Genomic DNA, 23,564 nt, shown 5'->3' with positions numbered 1-23,564 from the left:
AGCAGTTGCTTCCAGCTCTGGACTTTTGTTTCTGCTGTACAACCAACATTCTCCTATAAGGTCTGGCCTATCTTCGTCTAATGACTCAACTCTGCATCGCTGAGTGGAGGCCAAACTCTCAGATGGTGATGTTACTGGTACAGTACACCTTGCTAGTTCCAGTGATACTTTGGCACCTTTCGATGACAAGACATTATCTGATCTTCCAGTCAAAGCATCCATCCTCTCCTCCTGACTTAGAGTTTCCTGAACCACCCGATGATTCTTCAGACGTTTTGTCAGTTTCGTGTGCTGTTGTTACTCATGCTATCCGTAGCTTTGAAGCTGGCTATGCAAGTGGTCTAGATCAACTGCACCCCCAGTATTAACAAGGAGTTGATTTCCAAGTCTACTGGGGAAGCTGGGGTTCATTTGCTGAAGTCACTTACCTTCTTAGTCAACTACATGTTATCAGGGAAGTTCCATCCTGTTTTTCAGGCGTGACCGCTTCCTTCATGTTGAGAAGGAGAAGTTTAGTTGTTTATTTCTATTTGTCTGGTTTGCTTATCATACCTCAGCTCACCTGTTTTTCAGTGACTCCACTATTCCATCTGCTACTGGTGTGCAGCAAGGCGATCCCTTGGGTCCAGTCCTTTTCAGTCTAGCCATCCATTCCTTGGCTAGTGAACTTGTATCGACATTTAATGTTGGTATCTTGATGATAGCACTCTCGACGGCTCACCACAATCTGTTTTAGCAGATTTTACAACTAATCTAGAACAATCTTCTTCCCTGGGGCTCTCCTTGAACTTTTCCAAATGTGAAGCGTACATTACAGGTGCATATTCCACCCCCTTTGTTGATGAACTACAGTCAGTTGCACCTGGTGTCTGTCTTCTTGATTCTTCAGAGGTGACTTTGCTGGGTTCCCCTATTACTCTTGATGCACTACCTTCAAATTTTGAGTCCAAGCTTGGATGTATTCAGACTCTTATTTCACGTCTGGAGAATTTATTTGCTCATGATTCTTTTTATCCGTTGTGTCATTGTTTTGCCATCCCCAAGCTGCTTTGTCTCCTGCACACTTCTCCATCCTGGAGGGTTTCTGGACTTTAGAGAAGTTTGATGAGTTGATTCATACTTCCCTCCAGACTGTTACCAACATTAAAATCAATTCTTCTGCATGGGCTTAGTTTATTCTTCCTGCTGCTAAAGGAGGTTTGGGAATCCGTATATATATCCCCCCCCCCCCCCCCTAAAACATCTTTGCTGTAAAAAAAGGTGCGTCCAAGAAACTACAAGTATCTGTAACTCCTAACAGTTCAACTGTAGAAGAAGAGTCCATGAAATTAACTGGTAACCGAAAGAGCTGATATGTGGAGCGGCCAAAGATCAATGTTACTACAGCTAACTATGATTACCAAAGATTTACCAAGTCCATGCAAAAATACCTTGGCTGTAAAACAAGCAAATAAAAGTAACCGGCAATCAAAACAGCTGATATCTGAAGTGGCCAAGAATAAAAGTTAAGTTGATACAACTAACTACAATTATTAACTTGCAACATTGAATCTTAATCATTCAACTGTGTTCTATACATTCACCCTTGCTACATCCTAAATTAATTCTTTGTAACTCTAATTGGCTGGTAATTGGGCCACCATTTTTTTTACACTGACTATTGAAAAAGGCGGCCAAATTACCAGCCAATTACAGTTACAAAGAATTAATTTAGGATGTAGCAAGGGTGAATGTATAGAACACAGTTGAATGATTAAGATTCAATGTTGCAAGTTAATAATTGTAGTTAGTTGTATCAACTTAACTTTTATTCTTGGCCACTTCAGATATCAGCTGTTTTGATTGCCGGTTACTTTTATTTGCTTGTTTTACAGCCAAGGTATTTTTGCATGGACTTGGTAAATCTTTGGTAATCATAGTTAGCTGTAGTAACATTGATCTTTGGCCGCTCCACATATCAGCTCTTTCGGTTACCAGTTAATTTCATGGACTCTTCTTCTACAGTTGAGCTGTTAGGAGTTACAGATACTTGTAGTTTCTTGGACGCACCTTTTTTTACAGCAAAGATGTTTTGGGGGATATCACTAAGTTTTGTCAGTTATATAATTTATAGACTCAATGTTCAAGCCATGGGGGTGTATGATGAATTCTGCCTTGTAGAGGTGTTGCAACCAAACACAAATCTGCTGATAAGTGGTGAGCATATAACATACAATCCTATAGTAGCTGTTAATTTTTATTAGGACAAAGTCCAGTGGAAATTACTGCAATTTACTGATCAGGCCAAGTAATGGCTATAGTCAGAGTTATCAAAGATGTGTGTACAACACTTTTTTGCAAAACATGCTTTTCTAGGTAATATTGGGGAATGCAACCATCTTGAAATAGCAACTCTGAGATTGCATCTTGGATCTGGGAGTGTTTTCAGACAGATATTTAAATATTCAGCTATATTGTTTGATGATTGTTCTATTAGAGTATTTATTGCCTGACTGTTCTATTAGAAAATATCAATCATTCTGTACTTTTCAATGAATAAAACCTGCTACGGCCACTGCCATAGTGGCCGTAGTGTCTTGAGGACAACTTATCACCTTGGTTTGCCACTTATAGAGCAAGATGCTTTGCTGAGGGTTAAAAAAGAGATCACATACATTGTACTATTATTTTTATTTCACTACATACACATGCTTACATCAAATACAGGCACAAGACACACATAAAATGTGCAAACACTATACACACATGTTCACAAACATACACCACATATTGGTTGTACTTGATGTAACAAGTTAATATCACATCTCTTGAAATGCTCTTGTAGTTGTAGGTGAGCTGATAGTACCCTTACTATGTGTTAAAAAGTCTTACAGAAAAGAAAATTGTGTTGTACACTCTGTTTAGTGCCCATTTATTACACATGTCACTCCATAGTTAAGCTATGAGGATCTACCAGCCTGGAATATTGATTTTTTGTTGTATATACATTCTCTTTTAATTCAGTGCCTGCTAGATTGTGTCATCAGAGACAGAGATATCCAAGCAAGTGTCTTTGGTGTTGTGACCAATGTTCCAGGTTAGTTGAATGTGTGTTTAATTTTAGGTTAAGTTCAGTGTCTGCTTGTTCTTTTAAAGGTCTCACTTAATCTTGTGTCGTCATGCAGACATTCATGAAATTTGAATATTGTGCAAGTTGTGTGGAACAACCCCGGCCCACTACACAGTCACCGGCAAACCATGAACCACACTCAAGCAATCCGTTACAAATTTTGTTGTACCACGATATGTGCATAATGATTAATGAAAGCCAAGCTCCATGGTGCAGTAGCTATTGGAAATAAATAAGTTCCACCTGACTGACAATTATCACTTCACCTATTTAGGGGTAATCTCTTGCCTGTACAATAACACCTCAAGTGAAAAGTGAACACACGTGATACGCGATTTATATTATTATTATTGATGGCAGTCCATGTCTTGAAAGGGAAGTACGAATAATAATTAAACATTTCTTCAGCAGCGCACAAACACAAAATATAATTCAGCAGTGCACTAACAATTCTTGACAGCTTATACTAAAATAATAAGTACGCATATCGCGTTGTAGAGCCATAACTAAGAACAAGTTTTACCATAGATAATATGGTTCCACCCTACTGATAATGATCACGTTACCTATTTAGGGGGAAATGTCTTGGAAAGTCCCTGTAACACCTCGAGTGAACACACGTGATATGCGGTTTAATTATTGATGGCAGTCTCCATGTCTTGAGAGGGGAAGTACGAATGATAAACATTTGTCACATTGTAACTAGATTCAATGGAGTGGTGAAGGCCACTGAAGCGTCTTTAATTTGAAACTAACATATGTACACCACTTGAAGAAGTTGAATGGATATTAAAAGTCGAGACTGATGTACTCATGCATGCAGCTTCTCGTGGAGGTCCATCAGCAACAAAAAGAAGAGTGGAGGTTCAGTAATGAAATGAGGAGTGGAGGTTCAGTATAAATGAAAGGAGGAGTGAAGAAAGATGATCGAGGCTAGTGTGTAAAGTGCCACATCGCCTCACACTGATTAACCACGTGTATATATGCGATTGGTTTTTAGACTAGCTGTCAAACGTCTGCACTGACTAGCGAAAATTCACTGAGACCAAGCTGAAAACTTCTGATGGTACCAACTTGAGTAGCAGCAAATACCAGTATTATCCGGCTTGGAATTATCTCATGGATGGATTGTCGACAAGGTGTACACGTACAGACCAAATAACTTTTAATCAGTACTGTCACTCTATAGTGCCAATTTAGAAGTCCTGGAACTGTAGGTGGAAGACGTAAGTAATGTACATGATGCTTGTACAAAACAATACTTAATCTGCATTGCATACTGGTCTAATAACTAAATATTATGTACAGTGAAGCCTGTCTACTGTGTAGTAAGGTCGCTGCTGGTCCAACTTGTAATCCTCAAATGTGTCATTTGTGTAAAGTGACATAGATTTTGGGTGTGTTGTATTTAATGCCCGCCTGTCAGTTTTTACAGGTAATCTGGTTATAGTATGCAGTAGCAGTTGTATGTGGTCAATACATAACTTTGGACCAGGTAGGAAGTCATGAATTTCAGATCAGTTTACATACAGAGGAATTGTGTTATCTTGTGTATTCTTTTTTTATAGTTCTCAATTGTCAACTGTACATGGATCAACTGTAGTGACATCAAGGGTGTAGTGAATTTCCAGGTTAGTCTATGTAAGTATTAAGGAATATAGTTGTTTATTATTTCTGGATCAGGGGTGCTGTTATGATGGCACCAAACTAATACCCCTGTCAGTTTACATGTCGTGCTTATAAAAATGTTTTCCAGTATCCAGATTTTAGGCATATTGTTAATGCCCACTTGTTGATTTTTGTAGGCCGATTGTGTCATCAGATATCCAAGCAAGTGTCTTTGGTGTTGCGACCGCTGTTCCAGGTTAGTTACTTGTGTGTTTAATTTAAGGTTAAGTTCACTGCCTGCTTGCATGTTCTTTTACAGGTCTCACTTAATCTTGTGTTGTCATGCAGACATCCAAGAAATCATCACTGGTGTTAAAACTATTTTTAATAATGTCTTGATGTTGATTACATGTTGTAATAGCATTGTTGTATGTTTACCATATGGCAAGAAATTTTCATGGATTTTGCGGCCATCTTATCCATGACATTTGAATATTGTGCAAGTTGTGTGCAACAACTGGCCCCAACTCATATACACAGTCACCGGCAAGCCACAAATCATATTCCAGCAATGTTACAAAACTTGAAAGCCACAACAGAAGCTCATACAGTCACTGCCAAACCACATTCCATTACAAAAATTTTTTGTACCATGGTATGTGCATAATGGTTAATGAAAGCCACAACGCAAGCTCCATGGTACACACTACATAGAGGTGGTAACTCCTATAGGCTTGTTACCTCAGTTTTGTATTCACCTTGACCTTCGTGGTTAATCTATTAAAAATTAAATAGAGAAATTGAAGATTATGCTTAAAACACCTTCACTAGTGACCTTGTTCTTTATGCCTTGTTTATAAGGCATCTGGAAATTATGAACGTTCTTCACACCTTGTTAGACATTTGGCGATTATAAATGCTTGCATGGGGTGTGGCACTAAATGGAATCTAAAAGATTTCTGTTTAAAATGCCATCTCTAGGGAACTTACGGTTCTGCACGCTTTCACAACTTGTTTATCAGACATTGGGGCTTGTGTCCACATCATGTCTTTAAAAGTTATTGTAGGGATTAGAGGTTTGATCGAAGAAAATACGTGTATGGACAAACCAGAATTAGATAATGACAGTGCTAGATGGACTGTACACACACAGGTATGTTGACTGGTATAAAACGTGATGCTAGATATAACATAAGGTAGAGAAATAAAGTGAAATATGTGTATATACGCTTATTTTTTATTTTAGTGAGGTTGAAATACTATAACGACTCCCAAAGATTTTTTACCATGTAGCGCAACACAAACCTATTGAGAGATGTTGCATAATCCGGGGCTAATATTGAAAAACTGTCCCTACACGTAAATAACTCACAGTAGTGGCCACGCGTCTTTTATATGGGTGTACGTTTTGTAGTTTCTTGGCTGCGCGACTCACTACCGTGAGTCTTGATATAGTGCTATTGATCTAAGTCTGCCCAGTTACTGTATTTTTCTTCCCTTCATAGTACCTCCAAACTAGTTTCTTCCATCTTGTCTCCTTCGGGCTTAACTGTTGAATCTTCTCTCCTCCATGAGGCTCTCGACCAATGGTCTGCTGAGTATCCAAGGACCACAGATATTTTTAACATGGTTGGGATGAACTGCTTTATGGACACCATTTTTCATCTCTTTTGGACTCTGCTTCTGATGCTAAAACAAAGGCTTGCCTGTTGTCAGTTTCCTCCTCAGAGTCTGGTGCATAGTGTGGTGCTCTTTCTGTACCTTCCTTGGACACTAAGCAGAATAATGAGTCTTTGAGGATTGCTCTTGGTCTATGTCTTGGTGTTCCCATCGTTGTTAAACATACGTGTTTGTGGCAGTAATGTTGATGTTTTTGATACTCACAGTTTGTCTTGCAGGTGTAGTGGAGGCTGTATTCCTCGGCATGCTGCAGTGAATGAAACTATTTGTTGCGCTCTGGTGTCTGGAGGTGTACCTGGTGTCTGGAGGTGTACCTGCTGTTTTGGAGTCTTCGGTGTGTGTCATGATGATGGTAAGAGGTCAGATGACATGTCATTGATTCCTTGGTTGCAGGACTTATCATTGCTCTGGGACTTTACCTGTTCAGACACCCTGGGCCCATCTAATCTGTCTACTTCTCCTAACTTCTGCAAGTGGTGCCAGCCGGCTGGCAAACTCTGCAAAGTCAGCTAAGATTAGGAAGTATTCTTCTCTAACTTCATCTTTTTACTTATCCCCTCTGTGTTGAGACCCTGGGTGCTTGGAGATTATGTGCATGTTCATTAGTGAGGTAGATAGGCTCCCAGGTAATGGAGCGGTCTAGGGCCACCCAATTTTTGTTTCAGAAGGTTGCTATTGATGTCCAACATGGCAACGATTTCATCGATACAGGATTGGGCAGAGTTTGCCTCTCTGCCCACAGTTTGAGCGATAAGACTTTTCTTTTATTGATTTGAAATGCTGCATTGTAAACTTTTTCTCATGTGTATGTGCTAATAAAAAAATCAATCCATCAGTCTATTAATAAAAATTTCTGACAAATAATTACAAAATTGTAGATAATCATTAAAAATAATTTAGGGCGACTTTTAAGGTATGTACAAGTGCTTGATTCCACCCAACCAATGCTGTCTAGTGATCATGAAGGTGGTCAATATATCGCTGTTATATGAATCAGGAGTAACAATGAGTAAATACACCATGCTGTTGTAAATGAATGTTGACCAAAATATCAAGTACAATAAGCGTGAAACTAATTGCTGAAAAGAAATAGTAGGTGAGAAAATAGCAAAACATCTTTCTGTATGCTTTATTGATACCCCTAAGTACTAAAATGGACATGCCCATAGAGATTCTGTTTCTGGGATAACTGGGTCCTTCTCAGATTAGTTATATAGTAGCAGTGTAACCTTTGGTGAGTTAAATTGTTCTTCAAGTTGAAAAGTATACAGAAAGTGTTATAAATCAATGGAGACAGGTAAAGTCAACAGTCAACTGCTTTATCCTGGACATGGCATGGTGAACATGAGTGCCAGGCAAATATGCACATGCAACAGCAAAAAGGGAAAAATTACACAAACACAAAGCTTAATGAATGCACTATCAAGTTTCACTGTCACAGTCGACCATAGTAAAGTGGTCTGCTTTTGCTGGCTGCTTTTTAAAAGCACAGTGACAAGCCGTATGAGTGGTCTGGGGCCTTGACGGAGCCCTGGCCAACCAGGAGATGGCTGTGTGTGGCTGTACAGCTCTGTGGTGTTGGACAATGACCTGTGCTGTAAATGTCCTTTCATTTAGCCAGTTCTGAGCCCTGAATGGCCAATAACTTGGCCTAATTCATCCCAACACGTTCCTCTTCAATTTTTGAACACCATCTTGCCTGCCTTCCAGGACCTCCACCTCCTACCCTTTTTGCAGCTTGCCTGATACAGTCAACCCTGGTTCAAAAACTATCTAAAATGGCAGGAAACGTAGCTATTGACTACTTCTTCAGTGGATGACCAGGAAGGTAAGAAATTATAAAACGTGTGAAAATTTGGTATGCGTAGCTACCACCATTGGCCAGCTGCAACACTCTGAATATTTAAAACCGGTGTTTCTCGATACTTTTAAATGGGCGATAAGACCAGTTTTCCCAGAGACAGTCACAAATTATCTCCCTCCATTAACTTTGTTTAACAAGTTAAACTCCATTTATCCAGTGGTTGCACTCATATTGGCTAGGATGAATGATTGTCCTGTGTTGAATATTAGCATGCTATGGATTGGAAATGGTTCATATTAGCTGTAACATGGGGTATTCAGGCTTTTTCCTGACATGTATGCCCTCACACTGTCAGCCTGCTGCCCTCGGGCTATTGGACATGCATACATATCAGGAAAATCTTTCACGCCCATGTTACAACCATTACACAATGCATATTACATACATATTCTGTCTGACATATACCTAACACTGTATTTAATTAATTAATAACCCATTGACAGCCAAATTCTCAGGGACCACTGGCCAAATTTCCAAACCTTGTCATCCTAACTGTCCAATACACAGAAAATACTTTTTATAAACTAAGGAGGTTGATGTTGTTTTTGTTATTATATGGCACCAACCATTAAGAGTATAATCATACAGTACAACTATATGTGTATAATATGTACCATACACCTATATCCATACCATATGAGTATAGCTTATAATCCATGCTGTAATGTTAGCAGATGTACTTCATATGCATTATATTACAGAACGGTTAGGGGTTCAGTCCCTCTGCAGGGGAGGCTGGGTAGTCTCTAACAGAGCAGTCAAGTTAGAGTGAGTGCAGGAATGGGGTCATTACGCAGACATAATCTCTGGAATAATAAATCCGGTATTCTATATTAAGCTACAGTAGTAAGCTTTATTTAATTTAATTACACTGCTGAGGCTCCAAACTACTACTTCTAAACTACAGTACTGTAACTTACAAACTACACAATAAAATTCCTACAAAACTACAAATGAAAAAGGCACATACATTACTGTGTCACTGCCAGTTAGCTCATAACCAGTGAAACTTGTACTGTATAACTATGCACAGTACACATCTCTCTTGTGACCCCTTATGTATACATATCACAAGTTATTTTTAAACAATACACAACACCAAAGACAATACAGCAACTTACTCCTTTCACAACTCCATCCTCCTCCACTTGTCATCCACATTACTGATGATCCATCACTCAACACATCACACACATATGATGGCTCTCCACTACCATCAAAGCCTTCTTCACACTGTAGATCACAAATTGACTGATATGTGCTACTACAAGACTCAGTCAACATGCTGTTCATTGGTAGTGATGATAAGGGACACTCCATAATGGCACAGGACACTGGTGATCCACTCCAACTAATATCAGATTGACATGTTCTCTGATGACTACCAGTTAGCTCATGACCAGTGTTACATGTGAAATTACAAGTATCTTCAAAGGAAGGAACTCCATCATCTCCCAGTGAACAAGTCATTGTACCATTATTAGGGTCAGTAAGCGAAGGACAGGGAACTACATGTGTATATAATTTGGTATGGCCTAATAAAGATGCGTTATAATTATTAACATACCTCTTTTACACACATCATCACTACCACTCCATCTCCCATCACTCTGACAGGTCCTAGTGTCACTACCAGTTAGCTCATAACCAGTGTTACATGTGAAATTACAAGTGTCTCTCTCATAACCCACTCCAATACTACCAGAACTACATGATGTTATCTCTCCATTGAATGGTGTTGTGAGGTTATTACACAGAATATCTAAACAAAATGAAACATTTAAGAACAATGATGGTTAATAATTAAGTAAAATTAGAAGGCATTTAATTAAGGTACTGTACAAACAGATAGATGAATATCTACATATGTACATTATGATACTGAAGTGTATAATACTCAGCACACAAAAAAAGACTGTCACCATACTTATCACTTACCAAGTGTAAACTGGATCAATGGTTGTCGTTCATCAGCACTAAAGTTAGCATTATTAAGATTAAGTGATGAATCATCAGATCCAAGGAAAAAATAGAACACATATCCAGGTGTTATTATATCTCTAGTTACATAACCAGAATCAGATGGATTATAAAATCCTATAGCATCTCGAGATAGAAATTGTATTCTGTTATCACCAGTAAGTGAAATGATAGCTTCTAGGTGGGTTAACTGATTATTGAGATGACTTGATTCTATCTGAACTACATTAATTAAATTATAGAGTTGTGGAGTTGATGACTGTCTCCATACTTGTATAGAAGGAAAATTAGTTCCAGTGTTATCAGGATCAGGATCAGATAATATCCTAACCCTGATGTTGATTATCCTACCATTACAAGTGAAGTTGAGACGTGGAACAATTACTGTTCTACCAATACTGATCTGACCATCACCAGTTTGCTGAACATCATCAACAACATCTATACAAGTCTGTCCAGCTATTGAATGACAGTGAATGACCAATTAACAAGCAAATATCATACTACCAAGAGTAAAATTATTCACTCTTGATACTACTATATAAAACATGGGTAAGAATTATAATTTAAAGCACTGCAACGAGTGCAATATGGAAAATATAGCATGAGGATGTGGTCAAAAGACAAATACAGCATAAGGTGAAGCCAAGTGCTGTATTTGGCTCAAGACCCCACACTGAGTGCCATATTTTCCGTATATAGTGCACAAGCACCCACAATGTTGTAACTGGTTTAATCTGTGAATCCGAAGTTGCAATCAACAAGAAAGCAAACGATTACTACAGTTTATCACGACCTGGAATGCCATGATAACAGTAAGAAATATATTGCTTATTCATAGCTAACAGAAGAGCAATGTCAATCACATGATTTGAGATTGGAGATTTTATTGGGACAGGAGGATGAGGAGACTGTCTAACACGGCTAGTTATTCATTACAATTTGTACAGCTGTCTGAGCAACTATCTAATTGTTGTTCATGAGTTTGGCCAACAATACACCATGCAAGGTTCAAGGCATCGATATTGAACATATAGCCAAGAGTTTGCTGAACATACAATTAGGCAGGAGTCTACTATGCTTTTTGAGCTTCCAATTATTCATTCTGGCAATTCTTTTTAAATTTACCTACAATTATTCCTGCAGAAACAAGCATATTAGTGAGAGTTTTTTTTGTTTTGCAAAAGTGACTGCTATATTGGAATTGTGCACTGAGAGTTGACTGCTCTATTAGAGTGTATTGATCTTTTCAATTGTTTTGATGCTTGCACTGTTTCATTCAAAAGATTTTTGCATTACACTACAAGAAAAATATAATTTTGCACTAACTATTCCTAGAACTCATCCAATTATTCTGGAATATTCTCCAATTCTTTCGACTACCTATTATTCCTGAAATCATTCTGTTATAATAGACACGTCCCTACATACAATGGTTGACAATTTAGTGAACAATTTAAAACTGAATTGTATGATTATTTGCAGTGGAAATATTTGTCACAAGGCCATTTATTTGCTGTTGATTTCTATGGTAACATCATTGACAGCTTTTATTACACACTGTAGTGGGGTAATTGTTGTCATTCCTGTGTCTCCAAGGGTTTTGTTTATGGCTCTGTCGTGTTCATCCAAACAAAGGAAATTAAAGAGTGAGTAGAATTCTAGGGAGGTGGAAACAGCCACCATAAAATACTTGATATGATTATCATGTCAATATACAGATTTTACAGCACAATGCTTCTTTGCATTGTTGTTGGATCCTTCAGCTAAAATGACCAAACACTCTAATAGAGTAGTCACAGCAAAATACTCTAACAGAGCAGTCGAGAATACTGACTATTAAACCAGAGACCTGCATTGAAACCCTACGTGATTGAACCTACAAGAACCCCACATGTTAACACATTTTTCAAATGAGTGGTACTGGCACGAAACAAAGATATTTGAACTCTTCTTGCCTTGGGGATCATAATGCTATCAAAGGTTTTGCTGTTATTACATTCCTTTATTATAAAACAATTCATTTTATAAATATTTCACCCATTGCATTTATTGCATTGTACTGTAAAATAAGATGTGGGCTAACATGTGGGATTCTTGTAGATCCAGCCACATACGGAAATATGTAGATCCAGTCAGATATGGAAATATATACTCAATATAAAACTGTAAGGAAAATTTTTACAAGCTAGTAGGGCTCATTACAATAATGTTGTGAAGGAGATAATCACCTGAAGTGCAAATTCAATTCTTTTATTCATACAACTGGCAATAAAATAACCATACAACGTAGCCAAAGCATAGAGTTAAATTTGTACTTCCATCACTTTCTATTGTGATGATCCCCACTAGCCTGTTAAATTCTAATTGTGACTGTCTCTGGGAAACTGGTATTATCGCCTACTTAATGCATCGAGAAATTCCGGTTTTAAGTAATTAATGTGTTGAAGCTACGGGTACCAAATTTACACACGTTTTACACCATTTCTTTACCTTCCACAGCATCCACAGTACAAGCAACCAACTGTTAAGTTTCTATCATTTTAGATAGTTTTCAACTCAAGGTTAAGGCCAGCTCAAATAGGGGTGGTGGGTGCATGGAGGGGATGGCAAGAGGTTGTTTACAAAATGAAAGAGGAAAGTGTACATATATATGAATTATGTAGGCCAAAATTATGGGCCATTCAGGTATAAAAACTGGCAAAAATAAAAGCTAATTTACAGCACAGGTCACATTATTCATCACCATGGAGTTGCACAGCCACATATGGCCAGGTTGGCCAGAACTCCATTAAGACCCCACACTACTTGTACTGGGATTGGGAAAAACAGTAAGCAAAAGCAGACAAGCTTGACTGATTTTTGAGTGAAATTTGACAGTTTACTGATGTAGCTTTCGTGCTAGTGGTGAAAATCAAACTTGTAGTCATGGATAATGATACCAGTTTTCCCAGATTCAGTCACATACAGCTGTGTCATGTGAGATCCCCCCTTGATCTGCCCCTGTATAAAGGCTTTAGCTCATACATGTACCATTCATGGAAGGCTTCAAAAGCTTACTACGTATGTGTAACTACAGCCTAATGACATCCTCACTTGTCCAGCTTCATCATTAACAAAATAACAGAATCTTGTTGTTATGTTTAGTTGATCACTGTATGAGGCCTCTGCTGTTATATTGGTGGACGGTTGTGCTAGCGCACCATCTAGTGTAACATCAGGGTTCCTCAGGGCACAGTGCTAGCCCCATTACTGTTTCTATGCTACATCAACGACATATCTCATGATATCAGATCAACAGTGAAGCTATATGCTGATGACATTCTAATTTACAGGCCAATATTTACCATTGATGATTGTGAAACCTTACAAAGTGACTTGGATCGTCTTCAGTCATGGGCAAATAAATGGAAAATGTGCTTCAACCCTAAAAAGTGTGAGTTTATACGTATATGTAATATTAAACACCCCATCATCTCTCAGTATACCATCCAAAACACAGATATCCAGTGTGTTCCTCATGTTACGTATCTAGGTGTAACTATAGACCAGCACCTCACCTGGAATCAACACACTACTAATATCTCAAATAAAGCCAACTCAATCAGAGGCTTTCTTCAGCGAAACATAAGTTCATGCCCAATAACAGTCAAAGAAGCATGCTATAAGACAATGGTAAGACCTATTCTTGAGTATGCCTCACCAGTATGGTCTCCTTTTACTGAACTCAATATCCTGAAACTAGAAATGGTTCAAAGAAGAGTTGTTAGATTTATAATGAATGACTTTTTTAGATATTCGTCGGTCACAAGTATGATAGAACAACTAGGGTTGCCAATGCTCAAACAACGAAGAAATGAAGCAAAAATGATAATGATGTACAAGATACTGAACAATTCTGTACTTATAGACCATAACCTAGAATACAACATTAACTATACTCGAGGGCACCCCTTCAAATTAGTTACATTTCCAACCAGAATTAATGCTTACCACAATTCCTTTTTTCCTTCAACTGTCACGTTATGAAACAATCTGCCGGTGGAGGTTGTTACTTCTAGTAACTTAGAACATTTTAGAAAGAGTTGTAACAGTTATCTTTATAACTGACTATATTATTTTCTTATCAAAATATGTACATTTTTCCTCTTATAGAGGTTGTACATTAATCAAATGTAATAATATAATAATAAAGGAGTCAGTCAGTAACAAAGTATAAATCTCATAGGCCATTGAAGAGAATTTGTAAATCTTAATTATTGGTCCAATTTTTTGTAAATTTTGGACTTATTTATGCATACCTACAGCATGACAAATTTTTTTTTGCTTGTTGATAAGCATAAATCTTTACTATAATCTCTGTGTAAATTCTGAGGTAATTTTTGGTTTGCTGCAGACCCCTCGAGGTGACAAGAGGCCTTACACACTTGAGAACCTTAAGGTATTACTCATGACATATGCCAAGGCCTGTAAAGATGTGTTGACATACCTCTTCTACACTCATGATCACTACCACTCCAGCTCCTATTACTCTGACAGGTCCTAGTGTCACTACCAGTTAGCTCATAACCAGTGTTACATGTGAAACTACAAGTGTCTCTCTCATAACCCACTCCAATACTACCAGAACTACATGATGTTATCTCTCCATTGAATGGTGTTGTGAGGTTATTGCACAGAATATCTAAACAAACAAGACAAAGATGGTTGATATAACCAAGTAAGGCATTTAACTAAAGGTACTGTGCAAACACATAAATGAATATCTAAATAAGCACATAATATTGAACTACATATAGTCAGCAAAAACATTATGCTACTTCAAAAATCCAGGTATCTATTCCAAAATCACCCAAGCTGTGAAAAAGGGTTGTAGTCTCCCAAAAATGCCAGAGTGAAAAAAGTGTGAAATCAAAGGTGACGGCCAAGAAATGATTGCAATGAAAAACGATTGGCATTGACATCATTGCAGCCATTTCTTGGCTGCCACCTTAGATTTCACAACTTTTTTCATCCTGCAATTTTTTAGGAGGCTGCACCCTTTATTCACAGCTTGGCTATTTTGGAATAGATATCACCTCTTTTTGTTATTGCAAACTGCCTATGGCTGGCTTTGGTGCTTTAATTCTTTACTACAGGCCTGGAATGACAAAGAGTAAAGATATTTCAATTGTGGTTTATGTGTTTATTCAAGTTGTTTAAAATCAATTTACTGTAAAATTATCACCCAACAAATTCACTTGAACTCTCTATTCTGTGAGTTGTAATACACTGAATTGTCTACATGGAGACTTGTAATGGAACTGAACTCTTTACTGGGTGACTTATAATGTGGCTGAACTCTCTACTGGATGACTTGTAATGTGGGTTTAGACTTTTAATGTAGCTAAAGCCTCTACCAAGTGACTTGAAATGTCGCTGAATGTAGTTACAGGATGACTTAACGTACTTGCATTCACTAGTGGGTTAGTATTAACTGAACTCTCTACTGGACCTTCAGTACTGGTCATTGTAAAGTAGTTTGTCTGGTAGGAATATATAGCAACAAATTATTTTTTATTTATGAACTAGGTCATGTGCCTGTTACATATGGCATTTTATTATTACTCCATGACCATCATCTTGATTGCTTTAATCCACTAACTGTTTGCACTATGATAGTTAGTCCAAGTACAGACTGATTTTCAAGTTATTCTATCAAGCGGTTTACCCTGCAAGCGTAAAAACAAATTGCTTTTACATTTTTCAAAAATCTTACTTGTTCTTTGTCTGACTACAAAAATTGGACTGTAAATAATGTATTATAGTATGCTCTTACAGCCCTCAAAATTCAAAGTAAGCACACATGAGTTATTATGATTTTCTAAAGTGTGTTAAAAGAAAAAAAAGAAGATTAAGAAGAAAAATAATAAATAAACTAATATCCATTTGGTTCCATATGGGGTACTTAGAAATAATAAGTCACTCTCTAGAGTTCCTATGGATACATATACATGAAATTGATAAGGAGAAAACATCCTGACCACCTGGCAGACTCATGTAAGCGTTTAAGCATTAATCGGATGGCTGCAGGTTTAAGGCTGCCCAGGTCTAGTCATGGATATTTTTTTCCACTTTTTTGAACACACTTTATGTAACAACTTTAAACAGGCTGTAGTACCGGGTGTCCTACAGACCTTCAGCACTTGCGTCTTAATAAATATGAAGATGATAAATGTTGAAGGTGATAAATGTTGAAGGTATGCATCTCATTGATGGCTGGGCAGATTCAAGAATGGGACCCTGAGGGAGTTTCCACAGCAAAAATGTTACTTATGTTTAGGCACTTTCAAGCTACGGACGAGTGAAAATGGTGTTTTCTTGGTTCCTGTAAAATACACACTTGTCTGTTGTGTGCCCACACCAGTTGTACACTGTTAAAACAGGCGAGTAACAGTAACTGGGGGAGTAAAATATTTTACTCTGAAAGGGGAGTTTGGATTACTAGGAGAGTAACAGTAACCCACTAAGGGTAAAGAGAACTCCAAGTAAGTGAAGGCACCAAACTGAAGAGCTCCCATTACCAGCTAGCTAGTAGCTAAGGTGAACTCAGTGAGCCAGTATGGCTGAGGCCACATATGAATGAGCCACATGCAGGTCAGATAGCTGTCTCACTATGTTATTTTCTCCATTAACTAACCAGTTCAATTCTAGCCACTCAATGTAAAAAAGGAAAGTAGATTATTTAGGCTTCATTTTCAATGGCAGCCATTTACTCATGTTTTACTTTACAGGCTCAACCAAGACATGGTGAAGGAAACAGACAGTATGAAAGCAGGAGGACGAATTGTTACTCAAGAGTCAAGAACATTTTAAAATACGTATATATAATTATTAATTACCATTTCTATTACAAGTGCATAATTTAGAGTGAAGAGTATTACCATAGAAATGGCTTCTTTAACAACAGAGCCGTCAGTGTTGAGTAGTTGAAAGCGGTTTGCTTCTCTGAGAAATTGTAGTGCTTAAAAGGTGATACTAAAGTGTTTACTTGTTTGTGAATGATTACTAGACGTTCACTAGAATCTATCTCGTTCATTGTTTCTTTAGGTACGTTTGAGCTCATACCTGAGTTGTCTCGTGTGACACACCGGTTTATTAAACTGGCTCCAATGGAAGTCACCACTGCTCTGAGAGTTTAGGTGCCTTATTGTGACACGGCAGAAATAGTTCAAGACTCTGGGAAAGAGAATAAAATTCGGCGGACTCAGTCGTATCACTGACTGGTGCGTAAGGAATTCAGCCCATCCAAGCTCACCGCTAGCTACTAGTAGTCAGTGTGTAAGAAGTTGAAGACTTGAGGGAGGAGAGGAAAGCCACCTAGCTTAAACGTGACATACATATCATGTCCGTCTGCCTTCAGTTGACGTTAGCAGCCGGACACAATGATATTACCTGGTAAGGTCAGTAGCCTGTATCATTGTCTTTTTACATAATTACATGCAGATTCACTGGAATTAACTAGTAAGATGTATCGTCTGCAGTTAACAAGAATCTTTGATACAATGTACATTGTGTGTCTTCGACTTCATCAACTTTCCAAGTTGTTCTTGACCTGTAAGGAGATAATGTTTATAGTTACATAAGCACATATTTACTTTTTTAGCACGGATGTCTTAATGTCACTGAGAACATAGAATTTTACAACATCCAGTAAGTGTGTTAACATACAGTGACTGTGCATCAATTTGTAAACATATAATTACAGGTGTCACAAGAAATCAGTGAACAAATAGACAAACAAAATGATGAACTCCAGGTAGCAAAAAAGTGCTGTTTTGCATGATAGCAACTGGGCCTTTTTAGTTTACACTACCAATGCTGCAGGTATGGCAGAATTGTTTTTACAACTTTGTTGGCAACTGTGTGTGACGTATCTTCAGCCATAAAGGTAACAAGTATCCCATCCAAAAACAGCTTATAGCTGTAAAAAAAGTGCGCGTCCAAGTAAAGCAGAGTTAACTGCGACAAAAAGTAATGATATCATAATGCGGCCATGTGCGAGCTGTGCAAGTTGTAAAATTAATATTAGCTAATCAGATAATACAATGTTATTGTTAAAGTGTTAATAAGAACTATGTGATGCTGCTAGTTTTTAAGTGTGTGAGCATCTTCATAAATGCCACATAAATTTAATTCTCAATAAAGCAATGTGTATAGATTCTCTGATAGTAATAAATAGTTTGAGTTTGGCCGCCTTTCCTTTGTTCGTAGCATTGCTGTATACAGGAAAGGCGGCCAAACTCAAACTATTTATTACTATCAGAGAATCTATACACATTGCTTTATTGAGAATTAAATTTATGTGGCATTTATGAAGATGCTCACACACTTAAAAACTAGCAGCATCACATAGTTCTCATTAACACTTTAACAATAACATTGTATTATCTGATTAGCTAATATTAATTTTACAACTTGCACATCTCGCACATGGCCGCATTATGATATCATTACTTTTTGTCGCAGTTAACTCTGCTTTACTTGGATGCGCACTTTTTTTACAGCTATAAGCTGTTTTTGGATGGGATTTCAATACTATTTGTTAGAATAAGCAATGCACTGTTGATAACAGTAGGTGAGTTTCCATGGTTTTGACAGAAACCCCAGATTACAGTGACAGAATATTAAAATATAACTGTAATTTTAGTGGCCAGGGCCGCCCACATTGGGGGTAACTGGGGTATTTTGCCCCCTACCACAGCCCGAAAGGGGCCACTTGAATACCTGTTTAAAGAAAGATCGATATACTCTAATAGAGCAGTCAGGATCTAGACCCTTCCTTGCCCCTGGGCCCCTCTTTAACTCTTTTCCCTGGGCCCTCTAATTTCTCTGGACGGCCCTGTTAGTGGCATGCAACTGCAGTCAACTAACACCCATTTTAACTAGTAAACCCTTAATAACACTTTGCCTTTCATCTTGTACTGCATTGAAACGATCAAGATACTCTATTAGAGCAGTCACAAAACAGCTGTAACACAGCAATCAATATTTAGCATAGTTACAACTTCTGCTTAGCATCGGATTGTATAGTTTAAATTACTAGCTACTTACAGACTTTACAATATAAAAATATGGCACTTGTAGAAATGTGACTGTTCTATTAGAGTATCTTGATCTACTTCAAGCATTGACTAATTCAAGTGAAGAAGCTATGCCCCTGCCAAGAGATCTTGTGAAATGAAATGAGAATAGTAAAGAAAAGGCAAGTATGTACAGAGACAATAGAGGGGCGCGTAATTATGTCCTGTTGTAAATAAACGCCTTTAAAATTTATATTACTACTAAATAAACGCACCAGAATAGGCTTGTGTGGCTGTTGTCTCCAAGGTTGTCTCATTACTTGTCTTTTCATGTTGAAGGGATTTAGTCGCAATTGGTGAGTTTAACTATACATGTATTTGTGTTGTAAAACTTAATTGTAAAAAGGCGATTAGCACATATCATGATAAACATGTATTTGTCACAGTAGAGTCTCTCATAAAGTCACGATTAGTACGAGACATTGGACCAGGGTAAAAAATTTACTGCTATATTTAGAGGTTGTAACGTTTGTATATCTTAGTATCTTAATAAATAATCCCCATGATCACTAATCACTAATAGTACAGTGAAAACTGGTCATCATTCAGGCCGTAGGGACAAAATTTTCTAACCTTGCCTTTTAAAGAGGTGGCTGCATTATGCGGCCTTAAAAAAAGGTAAGAAGCATGCTGTTCTAACTGGCTATAGAGATGGATTTAGTGTATGACAGCATATGAGACAGTGAGTGCTGGCAGCAAGGGGGCAGCCAATCTGTTAGAGCACCAAAAGCACTGCTTCAGACATAGGCAGTTGACTGTCAGCCCCAAGTGTAAAAAGTTTCACTATTGGTCCTTATAAGCTCCTGATGAAGAAAGTGATGAAGTCATTATCCATAGGATATATTTTTCAGAGTATCCATTTCAGTTCTACAATATAGTAGCCAAGCATAATATGAACATAACACAGCATTCCAGTAGTTTAGTGGTGACCACAACACTGCCTGAGTTAAACTGTGGTGAGATGTGAGACTACCAGAAGCCCTGGAATGTCTTCAACACATGAAATACCAAATATCTAATGCCTGGCTTTCATCCACAGTGGACCTGTCTTGGTGGCCACTTGTACAGAAGGGAAACAGCTGCCACACAGTCTTGCGAGCGAAACAGCTAGTTGCCACACCCCTTAATTATCAATTTGTAAAATCTTTAGCAAAATTGTGTGTGCGAGCAAGTGCGATGTGGCAGTGCTGTGTATATGGTTGCTGCCTAGCAGTGACACATCACGAGTATTGAAGTCACAATGCGTTACTGTATCATCCATCTAAATACAATCTCTGAATGTGTCATTTTGTGTAGAGAGCAATCTTCCACAAGAAGTGACCTGTAGGTTTCAGTGTATATTGTTAACCATTAATATTGTTCACAATATTGTGAACTATATGTACAGTGAAACCTCACTTAATGGCCACCTCTTTAATAAGACCACCTCATTATATTGGCCACCTCTAGTAGGTCCCAAATATAGCTAAGCATTACTTATGACCTCATTAATAAGGCCACCTTGTTATTCAGGCCAATTGTTTTGGTCCCACAGCCTGCCATATTAATGAGGTTTCATTGTACTTATGTGAATTTTTATTTTTCGTAACTTTTCTTCAGGTTTACTGATGGGCACTATGAAGCATTGTTGACTGGTAGGGGTATAATGTGGTGACTTGAAATGCTAAAACAGTACGTAGCATGTCTTGTATGTACATGTAATGTATTGTAATGTGTCCACACATCCACACATCCACACATCCACACATCTTAGAAATAAATATAATTGTATTCTCTATAAATAGTCAGTTCCATTGTGCCACTGGGTCATAAGTTGGTTGAGTATGGATCATCCAGGGCACTTGAGTCACATTTTGTCCTGGCCAAGTGGATCTCATCCACTGACAGAATATACAGGATCAGATCACGTGTATAAATTACGGTGGAACTTGTTTATTGCCACCTTCACTCATTCAGCAGGTAACAGTGTATAAATTCTCAATTGGAATTGGCTTTTCAAGAGTGGTTGTCTTTCTATACTAGTGGCCATTAAGATAGGTTGTACTGATAGAGTGTACATACTAGAGATGCAACAATATCCTCCACTTAGTGTCGTTTGATAGTGATGCAATGGAGACTATGTATTATTGCATTTAAATACTATACTATTATATTGCAACTCTAGCACGTATTTATAACAGGAATGTTTGTTAACTGTTTAGACATACTGGAGCCACACCCACTCATCTGGATTCTACAAATGGAGTCATACCAACTTGTTGTCATCATACTTACTCGTTACTCCCATTGTGTTTGGATGAATATACATGCCGTCATGTGAGACTTGCTACCATGGCGGGCCACTGGAAAACATTTGCATAGCAGTTATATTACAGTCATTATTGTACAATTCTTACATTATTGTTGTGAGTGTTTGGTATTCATGTGTCTCCTCTGTATGTTGTAATTACATGTGTAATTTTGTGTGGGGGTGCTATAAAATGCAATAATGCATGGTGACAATTGTACTAGGCAATTTTGCACACTTCCTTTTAAGCTAGCTACATGTGCTAATTACTCACAGCTTGTGTCAACAACTGGTAACCGCAGTTGTACTCTTGTGTCATGATCATTCTTTAAGCCACGCCCTTGGAGGACAAATTATGTGGGGGCAACTAATTTCAAAACGAAGGATGGTATGCAGCACCATAGATTATATCTATGGACTATAATCTATGGCAGCACACTTCTTGGTGGCTATATGTACTGATTAACTACATAGAGCGCCAGTTCATCAATACCCAGTGACCGCAGTTGTGCTCTGCGTCATTCTTTAAATTCCGAGTAAAATTCTTAGAGAGCAAATGACGTGGGGGCGACTAAATTCAAATTTCAAACTAGCCATTCTCGAAAACAAATGTTTCAATCTGAACGAAACTTTCAGAACAGTTTAAAGACACATTGCCCTACATGCCAAGCGAGTATTGCGGAAAACAACAATCTGGGATTTGTATTTGGCCTCTAGGTCGACTGAGGACGACTGAAACTTCGTTTGGTGCTGAAATCACGACTGTAGGGTAATCATGTATGGTGAAATCGATGATGTGAATCTTGAGGTGATTGAGTGAATACTGAAGCGATAACAGGGCGATGAATGTTCGGAATGCACAAAGGAACGCAAGGCATACACCTGTGGTTGCGTCTAACCGCATGTGATAAAAAAAATGAAACTTCCCCTTTGATGTCGGCAACCTCGATCACGAAACAATCGGCATGGATTTGCTTCACTGCTTGTGTGGTAGTTACTAGTGACACGATGAGTTCAACTCCAGAGTTTCAGAGGGATAGCATAAGTGACGGGTGGATTACAGGAAGGCTGAATTTGACAACGTTCGTTCTTGTAAAATCCTCACGTACTACCGTAGTGGTTGCGTCATTTATTGTCTGCGGCGTGCGTTTCTGCTTTACTGGCCGCGCGACTCACTACCGTGAGTCTTGATATGATTGTTGAATATTTCTTTACTATACTGCTATTTACTACAGCTGATAACATGTCATGAGGCAGGAAGTAATCCCAGGAAGTGGCAGTGAGTCATTTGCTGATGATGAAGCCTTGCTACTGACATAGATATTATAACACCTGGATTAGAAACGGTTTTCGCGGACCCAATATACACTGTAGTTATGACGTAGGCACTCTTAAAACAATCCCTGTTATCCGCGCTAGGGAAAAATAATTACCTTTGGACGCTGAAAAGTCACTCGAGAATCTGAAAACTGATGAGTTATCGACGTGGTTAGTCATATTATAACATGTTGTACACGCTAGTCCAGTTTTTGTACAAAAAAAGTGCATATTCACGTTTTGAAAAAATGCGCCATTTTTGCTTCCTCTCTCTTTCACTGGAGCAAGCAAAAATTCTAAAGTGTTTTATGTCACGAATTTATGCTGTATTGATGCGCTATTCAATAGTGATACTGTACTGTGAGTTTAGAGGTGTTATTGTAACAAATTCGCGACTTGTGCCAAATTTTAGCCAGTGGTATCTTTTTGCCTGTTTCACAAATGGGCGTGAAACTATCCAGACAAGCATCTATTGATCGTTTTGAGTCGCCGAGGTGATTGTCTGTGATAAAATACATCACTTAGGCTATATTTTGAGTTGGTATCTGTAGTAGATTAAGAACAACAGACCATCCATTGGTTTCATGCCAACAATCT

The 23,564-nt window shown here is 38.1% G+C and overlaps 2 protein-coding genes and 1 long non-coding RNA gene across 3 annotated transcripts in view; 1 reads left to right on the top strand and 2 right to left on the bottom strand.

Moving 5' to 3' along the window:
• Positions 1 to 23,564, bottom strand: part of LOC136257625 (uncharacterized) — a 194,532-nt gene that overhangs the window by 89,024 nt on the left and 81,944 nt on the right. The gene's annotated exons all lie outside the window — the stretch shown is intronic.
• Positions 1 to 23,564, bottom strand: part of LOC136257628 (P-selectin-like) — a 40,283-nt gene that overhangs the window by 9,755 nt on the left and 6,964 nt on the right. Inside the window, exons 3-6 of the mRNA XM_066050882.1 lie at positions 14,731 to 14,925; positions 10,200 to 10,700; positions 9,829 to 10,023; positions 9,383 to 9,769 (exon numbers count right to left, since the gene is read on the bottom strand). Of these exons, the coding sequence (XP_065906954.1) occupies positions 9,383 to 9,769; positions 9,829 to 10,023; positions 10,200 to 10,700; positions 14,731 to 14,925 (1,278 nt within the window). The remainder of the gene's footprint in view (positions 1 to 9,382; positions 9,770 to 9,828; positions 10,024 to 10,199; positions 10,701 to 14,730; positions 14,926 to 23,564) is intronic.
• LOC136257635 (uncharacterized) lies at positions 18,831 to 21,805 on the top strand. The gene is made up of 3 exons (XR_010702089.1): positions 18,831 to 19,659; positions 20,963 to 21,034; positions 21,565 to 21,805. It is a non-coding gene; the product is annotated as an uncharacterized lncRNA (long non-coding RNA).

This window comes from Dysidea avara, chromosome 6, assembly GCF_963678975.1.
Source record: "Dysidea avara chromosome 6, odDysAvar1.4, whole genome shotgun sequence".
Taxonomy (NCBI): Eukaryota; Metazoa; Porifera; class Demospongiae; order Dictyoceratida; family Dysideidae; genus Dysidea; species Dysidea avara.
The sequence above is the reverse complement of the archived record's forward strand: the minus strand, read 5'-3'. Positions and strand labels throughout refer to the sequence as shown.